The sequence below is a fragment of the Hylobates moloch genome, unplaced genomic scaffold, assembly GCF_009828535.3.
Source record: "Hylobates moloch isolate HMO894 unplaced genomic scaffold, HMol_V3 SCAFFOLD_8, whole genome shotgun sequence".
Classification (NCBI taxonomy): Eukaryota; Metazoa; Chordata; class Mammalia; order Primates; family Hylobatidae; genus Hylobates; species Hylobates moloch.
The window spans coordinates 10835002-10847999 of record NW_026652283.1 but is presented as its reverse complement, the minus strand read 5'-3'; the positions used below and the strand labels follow the sequence as shown (position 1 = coordinate 10847999).

Here is a 12998-nt window from a genome sequence, read left to right as displayed (position 1 = left end):
TATTTTTAAAATTGTTTTGTGTCTTAAACACTTGCTATTGAGCATGTTTCTAAAAAACCTTATACTGAACAGTCTCCGTCTCAGGAAAGCAATCAGTGGACTGCGTTGACAGGAGAGGAAATTGGCAGCTTAGCTGAGGGCAGCACACATTAGGGACCATAAGTGAAGACTTAACATTAAGTACCAAGAAGTGTCCTAAGCACTTCATGTAAATTAACTCATTTGATACTCAATCAGAAGACTTATTACTTACTAATCAGAAGACACTCTTTTGACAGTAGTCTTTCTATGTATTTATTTTACTTGCTACCAATCATTGTACTACCACAAAGAATGATGAAGTCCCAGGGACCTTGGGAAGAAGAGGTGTGGTCCCTGAGAAAAGGGTTGAGGGGGTGTTGGAGTAAAAATTTTGTACCAAATGGAAGTTTTTCAAAAAGGCACAGACAACAGTTACCTCTCCAAGCAAATGGATGTAGCAGTAAACCTAAGAGTTTCTTTAGGCTGTTTACTAACGTGAATAGCAACGTCTTCCTAGGTATTAGGCCACCCCAAGTGTAGTTTAAAAATAAATAGTACCAGACACGGAAGTGTAAACACATGCACAGTTTATCTTTTCACTCTTGTGAGGTCAGCAGACATCTGTAACACACTTTCCTACAGCAGCTAACAAAGGCAGGATGATGGTATCTGTTCTGAACGTTTGAAACAACATCACCACTTATCTTTACAGATTTCCTCAGGCACTCAGTGGAGGGCTTGAACAATGTCACTGTCAAGGACCATGCTGCTACATTTTATGAGCTGGAGATGAACAAGGCCTCTCCGGATGCCTCTCCAATCACAGGAATAATGGTTTTGAAAACATCAATTGCTCCATCTGCCTTGTACGTTGTAATCTCCTGTAGTCCACCTGAGGCCAGCATGCACAGGACCACGGTAGATGAAGAGTATTCCTGATGACAAATCTGGTATTTCAGTCTACTTCTTCATGTGATATCCCAAGTATTTCTTCCTAGAGGGGGAAAAATGGATTCTTAAAATTCCAAGTTAGATTTACTGTTGAAGTGAAAACATATGGCTGCTAACTCTGCTCTATCCCAGGCATGACCCGAGGCTCAGGAGACCATGTTAGTTTGGGGTAGGGTTTGGAGAGGTGACTGGCATTCTTGGTATGCCTGCAAGGAAAACATCAGCTAAGGTCTTATGTTACACACCCAGAGCTAACAGGCTGGATCTTTTCTTGAAGATGGGAGGGCTTCGAGGGTGTATTTAAAATTTAAAAGGGTGGGTACTGAAAAGTCGATGACTATGGAGGTTACAACTCTCTCCTTTCAAAGTGCTACAGAATGGGTGAGATTGCCGGACTGCAGGGTAACTATGTGAATGGTGCTCCACAGAGAGAACAAAGAGCCAAGGAGTAAATCAGAATCTCGTGGTAGCTTGTTTGGCATGCCTTGTAGATAGAGTTGCTCTTCATTCATTTGATCGATTCATTCACCGTTCTACAAGTACTGGCTGAACATCTATGGTGTTATGCAGAGGAATGGGAGCTTTGGGAGATTAAAGGAGCCATCATAAAAACATGATCTCACCCTTACAGATTTGCAGTTTAGTTGGGAAGATGAGATGTACTCGTATCAGATGTGGAATACTGAGATAGTTAGGAACCCTGAGCTTCTGGAAAGCCTGTGCATGGGACTAGATTTCTCTCCTCCCACACTACTACAAGGACAGCACAGAGAGCCATCGAGACACTTGGTGCCAATGGAAGTCCCAGGAGGCTTACTTCCCAGTGCCTTCTTTTTTTCCCATTAAGGGACTCTGAGCACACGCCCCAATCCACATGTCCTTCACACTTCCATAGCTCATATCAGCTCATAAATATTCTTTATCATCATCCTTTATTTTTTCTCTACCCTTTGGAAAAATTAGTCATCCCTCTCACATTCTTTTTCTCCCCTCTCCTAATTTCCACTGACATGCTCCAAATTAAACTTAACTATGGCCAAGAGTTAAGATTAAGGTTTATGATAACTTGGATAAGAAATACATTTTGAATTGAAACTACAGATGTTAAAGAACTAGTGCCATCAATTTCTAAAGCCTTTGGAAATCCACTTTTGTATTCCTACTGAATAATTCATCTTTTTCTTCTAATTGGGACTGTTTTTTTCCTCCAGTACCAGCAGCCAAATTAAAAAAATAATTGCATTCATTTCTCTTTCCTCTTTTTGATTACTAGAATTAGAACTGCTAGTTTTATAAAGATTCATTGAAATATAATTGTGCTATAAAATTCACTAATTCAGTGAATTAGTATATTCACTTTTAGTATATTCACAGAGTTATGCAAACATCACCTCTGATTTTAGGACATTATCATCACTCCAAAAATAAACTTCACATCCCTTAGCAATTATTCCCATTCTCTCACCCTCAGCTCCTGGCAACGAGTCTACTTTCTGTATCTATACATTTGCCTATTCTGGACACTTCATATACATGGAATCACACAGTATATGGCCTTTTTGCCTGACTTTCTTTCACTTAGCATAATGTTTTTAAGGTTCATCCATGTATCAATACTTGCTTTATTTTTATAGTGGAATAATATTCCATTGTATGGCTATACTACATTTTCCTTATCCATTCATCATTCATCAGTTGATGGACATTTGGGTTGCTTCCACTTTTTGGCTAATGGAAGCTATGAACATTCATGTACAAATTTTTGTATGAAAATATGTCTTCAACTTTCTTGGGTATATATCCAGGAGTGGAATTGGTAACTTTATTTTTATTTATTATTATTATTTTTTGAGACGGAGTCTCGCTCTGTCTCCCAGGCTGGAGTGCAGTGGCGTGATCTGGGCTCACTGCAAGCTCTGCCTCCTGGGTTCACACCATTCTCAGCCTCCCGAGTAGCTGGGACTACAGGCGCCCACCGCCGCGCCCGGCTAATTTTTTGTATTTTTAGTAGAGACGGGGTGTCACCATGTTAGCCAGGATGGTCTGGATCTCCTGACCTCGTGATCCACCCGCCTTGGGCTCCCAAAGTGCTGGGATTACAGGTGTGAGCCACCGCGCCCAGCCCCTGGAATTGGTAACTTCATATTTAACATTTTTGGGAACTCCCAAGTGGTTTTCCAAAGGGACTGCACCATTTTACAATCCAACCAGCAACATAAACGGTTCCAGTTTCTCCACATCCTCACCAACTTCAATACTTTTCTTTTTCATTTTAGCCACTGTAGTGGATAGAGCTCCATGTTGCTTTGATTTGCATTTTCCTACTGTTGAAGATGTCAAACAAGCGTCTTTTCATGTGCTTTTAGCCATTTACATATATTCTTTGGAGAAATGTCTATTCAAATCCATTGCTCATTTGAAAATTGGGTTATTTGACATTTTATTATTCAATTATAATAGTTCATTATGTATTTAGATATGTCTTTTATTAGAGATATTATTTGCAAGTATTTTTCCCCATTCTGTGGGTTTTTTTTTTTTTTTTTTTTTTTCACATTCTTGGTGGTGGTGTTCTTGGAAGCACAAAACAAAATCCAATGTATCTATTCTTGCTTTTGTTGCTTGTGCTTTTGGTATAGAACCACTGCTTTCTGATAGCATATTTATGGTATTTTAGCTACATTAGTGGGTTAAATAGATTTTTGAGAGCTGGCCTGTGAACCCAATTGATAATTATAATTTCTCTGAGAAAATATATTCAGAGGACTAACAATGAGTTTTAAAATGAATGCTTGACACATAGTCAATTGGGAATTTGATCATTTTTGTATATTATTATGCTGCAAACATGAAGTGTTGGAGATTAGAGACTGTGCAACCTTTGAGCTGGAAGGGTCAGGAGAGGCTTTGGGGCAGATGAGGGCTCGAGGGGGTTATTGGGGTGAAGGAATCCTGGAAAGAAGAATAGGTAGAACTAAAATAATGTTGAGGAACCTGTCCTCCTTTTAGAATAAGCTAAGGCAGCTTAAGTTTAGAAGACTTAAGAATGGCCTTAGTTGTTCAGATCAGCCACTTAGGGTTATCAAACTTGGTGCAAAAGTGGAAAATAGAAAGGAACTCAATGTACAGAAACTGAAGACCATGGTGGGCACTGAAGACCATGGCGGCCACTGAAGACCATGGCGGGCACTTCAGACCCTTGGGCAAGATCAGCTGCAGTTTCCTTCTGTCAGCAAAGAGACCAAGGCTGTGTGGAGGTGCCAGGGTCACTCCAGCCATGCCTAGAGCCGATTCAATCCTCCTGCTGGCCCCTGGACCATTCTAGTGGAAAGAGAACTAAGGATAATGTGGGGTGAAGGTCTGTCCGCCTAGGAATGCCTAGGCCTGTTGAGAGTTAAAGTTCTGGGTTAGCACATTTTGACATGGTGGACCTTATGTAGCCGTTTGAACATGGCAGTTTTAAGGAGACCTGAGGAACTGGGGATGAGGGATGGGAGAGGGTTTGAGGCAAAGGGGAAAGAGGTCTGTTTTGACTGATACCAGGTAATTGAAAATAGATGAAAGTTTAACTGTTGGCTTTTTATTTGGTATCAAAATGTCACCCTCAAAATGGCTGGGTCAAAGCAGCAATGACAAAATGTCAGGAACCCTGAGTCTCTGCATGAGGCTTAGTCCCTGCGACCTGTAAGTATCTGCAAGTGTGAGGAACTGTCTGCCTGCCCTTGTCTCCCTGCCAGACTTCCGTTGCCTGCAAAATTTGTGAAAACAGAAATTTCATCTATCTAAACATTTCTTATCTCAGCATCTCCTCATTTCCTGTTCCATCTGACCAGTCCCTCTCCATCCACACATACCCTACATACCCTTGGAGAGCTCAGTAAATATTTATTGATGATGAAGATAATCACTAAAAATATGTTCCCATCAATGGGATCTGTCTCTGGCCACTCAAGTGTCCTAAACTCATGAGAACTGCTTCATAGATGTGTTCCCTTCATTAAAAAAAAAAAAAAAAAATCCATCCCATCTCTTCTGAGTTCTGAGAAAATTTGTTTTTAAATAGGATACGCTTACCCATCCACCGTGCTGCTGGATCCATGGCGAGAAGTTCTCTTTCAGGTACTTGGTGCCAAAGCCCAGCACCCTGTTCATCGGGTGGTTGTCAATAGCTGTGAGCTTGGCCGTGACGTCTATTGCAAGGGCAGCCTTAAAGCCCCGAGCTTTGACCTCTGATTCTCCCCTGGTGTCCACACCCATTAGGACCTGGTCTGTGATGGTCTTGAAAACAGAGTAGGACAGCCCATCCTGGAAGTGGCCCATCAAAGCCTTATCTTTTTTCAGCTGTGTACAAGAGAATAAGCACTCAGTACAGTAGCTTGGCTCCATGAGGCAGACGGAAGTTCATTCTTTAGCTCAAATGCAGGCCATCTAACCACCCCGTGGAAAACCCTGGATGCTGGTGTCAACCAAGGGAATGGGGATGAAGGCAGTGTCCTGCAGAACCAGAATGGGCATGTACTGCTCGGTGAATTCATTTCATCAGCACAAATACGTGTATAAAATGGAACAGTCGGTTCATTTGACATTCAACAAATATTTCCTGAGCACTTATAATGGGCAGGTAGTATGGATGACTGAGATGCGGGTCCTCACTCAAAGGGCTCACAGTCTATTGGGAATTGCAGAACAATGTGATGTGCTTTGCTAGAGGTAGTGTAATGGACAGGATCTGAAGCTTAGGAATCACTGTCTTGGCTAAAACCCCTGGGTCCACCTCTTACTTAGCTATGCAGTCTTGGGGAAATTAACCTCTCAGATTCAGTTTGTCGTCTCTAAACTAGGATGGTGATAGTATCGATACTGTAGAGTAATTGTTTTCTTTCTTTCTTTTTTTTTTTTTTAAGACAGGGTTTCACTCCCATTGCACAGGCTGGAGTGCAGTGGTGTGGTCTCGGCTCACTGCAACCTCTGCCTCCTGGGCTCAAGTGATTCTCCTGCCTCGGCCTCCCAAGTAGATGGGACTACAGGTGCATGCCACCACACCTGGCTAATTTTTTTCTATTTGTTTGTAGAGATGGGGTTTCGCCATGCTGCCCACTCCTGGGCTTAAGCGATCCACCCACCTCAGCCTCCCAAAGTGTTGGGATTATAGGCATGAGTCCTTGCACCCAGTCTTCATTTTCTTTTCTTTTCTTTCTTTCATTTTTTTTTTTCTGAGATGGAGTCTCACTCTGTCGCCCAGGCTGGAGTGCAGAGGCGCGATCTCAGCTCACTGCAACCTCCGCCTCCCAGGTTCAAGCAATTCTCCTGTCTCAGCCTCCCGAGTAGCTGGGATTATAGGCACACACCAGCACACCCGGCTAATTTTTGTATTTTTAGTAGAGACAGGGTTTCACCATGTTGGTAAGGCTGGTCTTGAACTCCTAACCTTAGGTGATCCACCTGCCTCGGCCTCCCAAAGTGCTGGGATTACAGGCATGGGCCACTGCGCCCGTCCCCAGCCTTCATTTTCTTAAGAAACTTTTATTGTTTTTTAGGGACAAGTCTTACTATATTGCCCAGGCTGGTCTCAAACTCCTGGCCTCAAGCGATCCTCCCACCTCGGCCTCCCCAGGAGCTGGGATTACAAGTGTGAGCCACTGTGCTTGGCCCTATACTATAGGGTAGTTGAACACTTTATAGTGCTGGACATAGAAGAGGTGCTCTGGAAATGCGAGTCATTTTTCAGGATGCTATGGGAGCATGGAGGTCAGGGAAGACTCCCTTGCGTGCATATGTTCACTTAAGAAAACTCCAATTCACTGATTTCTCTCCCATTATTCTACCCTATCGATTTTACCTCCCGGCCCTCCCTTGAAGCTGATATCTCTCTGCTTTACCTCCTTTGAGCTACCATGCTTTTAAAACAAAATCAATGCTGCCTCTTCTGCTTTTGAAAAATCAGGGCTCATATCAAAAAGCTATATATCATCTTCATTTAAAGCATTCTTGCAATGTCTGTTAATATGCTGGTTGTCATGTGAAAATGGAAATTTCTTAGTGAGCAGGGACAAAATATTTATTTGAAAATCCTCTAGTTCTGTCCTACAGGAATGATAAGCCAAGCGAGTTTTCAACAAATATTGTTTCTAAAAGGGATATCTGGGGGATGAGTCAGATGCGATTGGGAGATTTTGGCAGACCTGTCTTTTCCCTGAACCAAGCCCACCCCCACCGTCCAGGCCCCGTCTGGGTTGTGACTCTGCAGCAGGCATAGCCAGCCCCCTCCATAACAGGGAATGGACTCCTCTTCATCAGTTTCCCAATGGAGGAAGCCAGGCTCAAAACCCTAGCAGGCAGCCAAGTCGCGACTGTGCCAGAACAGTAAAAGAATCAAACGCCACAAAGACAGGGCTTCCACTGGCACCTCCTCACCCCTCCCCTGCCTGTCCCTCTCGGGTGCGCCTGGCTCTTTGGCCTCTCCTGGAGGTGTAGGATGGGCCTTTGGGCTGTGTGTGCTCTCGGGACCAGCGGCTCTGCAGATCCCCTGCAGCCACACACACGGCACTCTGCAGTGGGAGCTTGGCACCGGCCCAGCACAAGGTCACACCTACCATGTGTCCCTAGCAGAGCTCCCTACTGGGGAAGCGTGTAAAGGAAATAACAACAAGGCTTTGCCATAAACAACGTAAAATATCCAAACTCCTTAAGAGAGAGCCCCAGACAGAGTGAGGTTTTTGAAAGTGGTAATTTGTGGGGGTGAAAATGAAACCATCGCTCTTCATAACCTGAGAGGTGGCCTTCGTCCCACCTCCAGCACCCCCACTCCGCCTTTCCCACCTCCCTGACCACTGACCACAAGTCCCTGCTTAGGGAAGCTGGGAAGGAGGTGCCTGTGAGAGCGACAGAAACTCCGAGTTGTAAAGAGCCCTTGAGGATGTCTAAAGGACCCCTCAGAGTTCCGTGCTGAACTGCTAACTGGTATCGGCACCTACTTGCAATTCTTCCCGTGACAGGAAGATCATTCCCTCACAAGGCACCCGCTGACTCTCATGGGCAGTCTGGAGTGCCTATTCTCCAGGAATGGAGGTTCATTCTTACCATAAGGAGAAATCAATCACTCCATACTAGGCATAATTTCTGTATCCATGATACTAGCTCTGGAGAAATGCAGGGGTGCCCCTAAATCATGCATCCTGTTCCATCTCTTGCTTCCTCTGCACCCCTCTCCACCCTCTACTTGTGGCCCCAAAGCTCACACAACCTGTTCTCTTTTCTTTAACCGAATATCCCTGGTTTTCTCGCTGTTTCTCATTCTGTCCCATCTCCCAGGTGCTTCGCCCTCTGGGTCACCAGCCTCTGGGCACACTTTGGACAAAGCTATAGACAGGAGCTGTTTGTCTTCCTGCAGAACCTCCCATCCCCACCCCCAGGGTCTGACTGCCTCCCCACAGATTCTGGCAAAACAAGGGTCTATGTCTGCAAGCCAGCCCCTGATTGACAGATTCTAGAGACTACTCAGTCGTCTGTGGGTGATGGACCCAGGAGGCATAGAGAAGCCCTTCTGACTCTGTTGAAGGTTTGCTCACCAACTCTTTACCTGAAGGCAACTCCCACCTGTTCCTGATTGGAAGGATGGGTCTCAACTTCCAAATGGCAGGAAATCCATACATTCTCCCACTAGCGCGCCTCCCTGGCTGAACTGCTAAGAGAACCCTTAAACAGACAACAATCCAGCAACTACAGGGGAAAACAATTCCAGAAGGTATTCCAGCTTTGCAGTGAGTGTGGGACACAGATATTCAGGCTGCAAAGCAAATGCAAGTCTAAACTTCAGTGAGGATCAGTTACATAGGGAACGAGATTAATGATTCCATCCAGCAAATTTTAATTTACTCGTGTCTTTTCTTGCAATAACAAGTTCCTTTTTTAGTTTCCAAAAATTCCAAGGAGGCTCCAGAAGGTTTACTTATGTTTTCCAAAGTGACTCATTTTTGAGATTCTACCAGCATGAAGAATTTTGACTCCAAGGGAAATAAAATTTAGGACTAAGCAGAAACTGGGACTTAGAAAAGGAATAAGGTTGCAACCTGGAATACAATTCCATTCTCATGTACTAGTGCATGGGCACAGAAATCAATCGCATCAGTTCCAGGTGTTCCATACCTTTCTTTCCAACTGATCTCCTGAATATTTCAGCAGCTCAACAATTTTGGCTAGTATTTGTTCTTCTTCATCTGTCGGGGAAAATTCCAGTTATTTCTTTTAAGAGAAGCAAAAAATAATCCTACATTTTTCCAGGGACAATGAATGCTTGTGGCTTGGTAAAGGCTGAAGGAAGAGGCATGCTAATTCTTTTTTTTTTTTTTTTTTTTTTTTTAGACAGAGTTTTGCCCTTGTTGCCCAAGCTGGAGTGCGATGGTGCGATCTTGCCTCACTGCAACCTCCGCCTTGCAGGTTCAAGCGATTCTCACGCCTCAGTCTCCCAAGTAGCTGGGATTACAGGCGTGTGCCACCACGCCTGGCTAATTTTTTTTGTATTTTTAGTAGAAACTGGGTTTCACCATGTTAGCCAGGCTGGTCTCAAACTCCTGACCTCAGGTGGTCCGCCCACTTCGGCCTCCCGAAGTGCTGGAATTACAGGCATAAGCCACCGTGCCTGGCAAGAAGCATGTTAATTCTTATCAAGTAAATCTTACCTTGCCTCTTCTGCCCAGACACAAACCATACTAGGGATTTCTCCTACAGCCCCTTCCTTTCCTTCTTTCCCCTTCTCCCTTTGCTCAGTCCCCCAGCTCTCACTGTGAAATTCATCACTGTAGTTACCTTAAGCTTGTTGTTGAAAACATCGGTTTCACAGCACAGGATTCTGTCTATGAAGATATTTAGGAGGAATATTCTTCTGGTTTTTGGATTCTTCCTCAGCAGATGGTGCTTTTATCTTATGGACACCATAAATCTCATATTTGATTATATTTCACTCTTTGGGTTAGTTGCTAGAAAGTATAGAGCCAAATTTGTGGCCCATATCTAAGAGAGTGGATAGTCTTGCTGGCCTACATTTTGGAAATTAACCCAATTCCCAAATCCGTCTTATTTTCCTGTTTTTGTTTTCTTTTTACAAAGATATCTTTCAAATTGATGGATTTTATCTGACTAAAATTTATTGTTTGTATGCTGGGTCTTGACAATAAGGTGGGATATAAATAAGTAAAATTAATAAATTCCCCTATGGCCAAGGCTAAAAGGGCAGATGGATAGGAACGTGGCCACAGTTGGTGTATGGTGTGTGTTGGGGGGACAGGGGCAGTGGAGTATGTGAGTCTTACTCTGTCACCCAGGCTGGAGTGCAGTGGCATGATCTTGGCTCACTGCAACCTCCACCTCCCGGGTTCAAGTGATTCTCCTGCGTCAGCCTCCTGAGTAGCTGGGACTACAGGTGTGTGCCACCACACCCGGCTAATTTTTTGTATTTTTAGTAGAGATGGGGTTTTGCTATGTTGGCCAGGCTGGTCTTGAACTTCTGGCCTCAAGAGATCCGTCTGCCTTGGCCTCTCGAAGTGCTGGGATTACAGACGTAAGCCACCGCACCCAGGCTTGGCAAAATAAACCTTCTTCTTCTTCTTCTTTTTTTTTTTTTAATTGAGATGGAGTTTCACTCTTGTCACCCAGGCTGGAGTGCAATGGCGTAATCTTGGCTCACTGCAACCTCAGCCTCCCCAGTTGAAGCAATTCTCCTGCCTCAGCCTCCCTAATAGTTGGGATTACAGGCACCTGCCACTACGCCTGGCTAATTTTTTTGTATTTTTAGTAGAGACGGGGTTTCACCATGTTGGCCAGGCTGGTCTTGAACTCCTGACCTCAGGCGATCCACCTGCCTTGGCCTCCCAAAGTGCTGGGATTACAGGTGCGAGCCACCGTGCCCGGCCAAAATAAAAGTTCTAAACTGAGTGAGATCTGTCTCAGATATATTGGGTTAACACTCTCTTAGGGAAAGTTGCTGGCACAGCAGCCTGTTTCTCCTGTGCACAGAGGATGAGGTCATCTTAGCTTTAGCTTGGTTTAGGGGTGACATTCCATCTCCCAAGCCCACATGGGATAGCAATAAAATGTTGACACTGTTTTTTTTTTTAGCAGACTAAGAGGCCTCCTCCTCTCCTCCAGCTCCTCACACGGTCCCCTGAGCCTCTGTGGCAGCTGTGGCCCCTTTAGCGTGGCTACTGCTCTGCATCAGGGGTTGGGAGACACGGATACCTTTGGAGGGAGAACCTTCACCTTGTTCTTTAGGGAGGTGCAAACCCAAGATCCACCTTGGCCTCACTGTTAGAGGAGTTAAAAAGAAATTATTTAGGCAGATAGTGAGGGTAAGGAAGTTCTTGGGAAGGTTTTCCTTTTAATGAAAAGCAGCCCCCAAATCATTTTCATTTCTAACAAAGAGTAGCCTGTAAAATTGAGCTGCAGACATAGACAAGCAAGCTAAAAGCTTGCACAGTGAATGTTGGCAGCTGTGCCAATAGGAAAAGGCCACCTGGGACTAGGCACGTCCAACATGGCGGCCGCATTTTCCCTTTTCCTTTCCAACCACGTGTGCCGTAGGGAGCAAACAACATGGCGCCAGCCAAGTGGAAAGCCCACTTGCATAGAAAGATTAGGGTGGGGTGGCCAGCTTCCCCCATGCTATGTAAACGTCACACCTGGTTCAACTGATCTTTGGATCCTATGTAAATCAGACACCGCCTCCTCAAACCTGTCTATAAAATCCGGTGCATTCTGTCACAGGCCAGAAGTCACTTTTGGGTTCCCCTCTCTGTCGCAGGAGAGAGAGCTGTTCTCCTTTCTCTTTGTTTTGCCTATTAAACCTCTGCCACTAAACCCACTTCTTGTGTGTGTCCGTGTCCTCGATTGCCTTGGCATGAGACAACGAACCTCAGGTATTTATCCCAGACAATGAGGCTGTGTCATCACAACCTCCACTGTAGTTTGTGGAGGGAGCCAGGAGCAAGATCTGTGGCGTGGGAATGCCGGGCAGAGCTTCTCTTCCAGTGGCACTTGGCTTTGCTCCCCTTGACTCTCCCCTCAGTGCCTCGAGTTACCACCAGCCTGATGGGATCTACAGTCTCAGCTATTGCTATGGTTTGGGTGACAACTGACCCAGCCTTGTCACTACTTCTCAGTTCTGCTCCATGTCTTGCACCATAGCTGGTGCCTGACACCCCCCTGCTTTTTCACAAAGCCCTAAAGCAATGTTATAATATAAATCCCTGGCTTGACGCTCCAACTGTACCTGGTGCAAATTGGCCCAGGGTCACTGGTAACATGATCAGATCTAACATTGCATTTCCCGCCACAGACAAGGCTGAATGCGGGCTTTGTGTTTCCTCCTCTCCCTCTGTAGAAGACTTTCCTTTCTTACTTAGCAGAGAGCTGGGAATGTTGGTTCAACCTGCTGGGGCAGCCCCCTTGCCTCGGGCTGGTGTCTCAAGCTGGAGCTCATTGCCCACAGCCTGTGGCTGTTAAGCCCTCAGTCCAGGCAGCAGAGACTGTCAAATTGCCAAGCCCTGGGATGGATAAATACACAAATGCTCCTGCGCCCCTGCCTGGCAAACACTCCACCCAGGGAAGGAAAGCTTACCTTTCTTAGAACTTGAAGCTACAGGCACGTGGCCTTCGAGCTGGAAGGAGAGACCCTGAGTTTCAAGAATCTCTTTGGACTTGAAGCCTCCTGCCTGGGTCGCTTGTGGTGGTGGCCAGGAATAAACAATTTCAGCTACTCGGTTGGCAATGGAAATGACTTTGGGGTCCACAGCTGAAACAAGACAAAATGGTGCTGAGAGGCCCTTCCCAGAACTTCGTCTGGCTCATTGGTATGCAACGTCGCCCAGAATGAAAAGACCAGCCCAGAATAGAAGGAAAGTGCCTGGGAGTATGTGTGCTGGGGGAGGGTCATTCTTCAGCAGAGGCCGGGATGTGGGAGGGGTGCACGCAGGAATGATTGTCACCTGGAAACAATTGGCCTTCTGCACACTCTTTCTGAAGTCTTGCAAAAT

At 45.2% G+C, this 12998-nt stretch overlaps 1 protein-coding gene across 6 annotated transcripts in view; it reads right to left on the bottom strand.

Moving 5' to 3' along the window:
- Positions 1-591: 591 nt before the first annotated feature.
- The window catches only part of BCL2L14 (BCL2 like 14), a 53935-nt gene continuing 41528 nt past the window's right edge, over positions 592-12998 (bottom strand). For all 6 annotated transcript variants that reach the window (XM_058442463.1, XM_058442460.1, XM_058442462.1 and 3 more), the window contains 4 exons: positions 12584-12757; positions 9118-9188; positions 5047-5313; positions 592-1015 (listed from right to left, as the gene is read on the bottom strand). In XM_058442463.1, coding sequence (XP_058298446.1) covers positions 977-1015; positions 5047-5313; positions 9118-9188; positions 12584-12757 — 551 coding nt within the window. In that variant the 3' untranslated portion in view covers positions 592-976. The remainder of the gene's footprint in view (positions 1016-5046; positions 5314-9117; positions 9189-12583; positions 12758-12998) is intronic.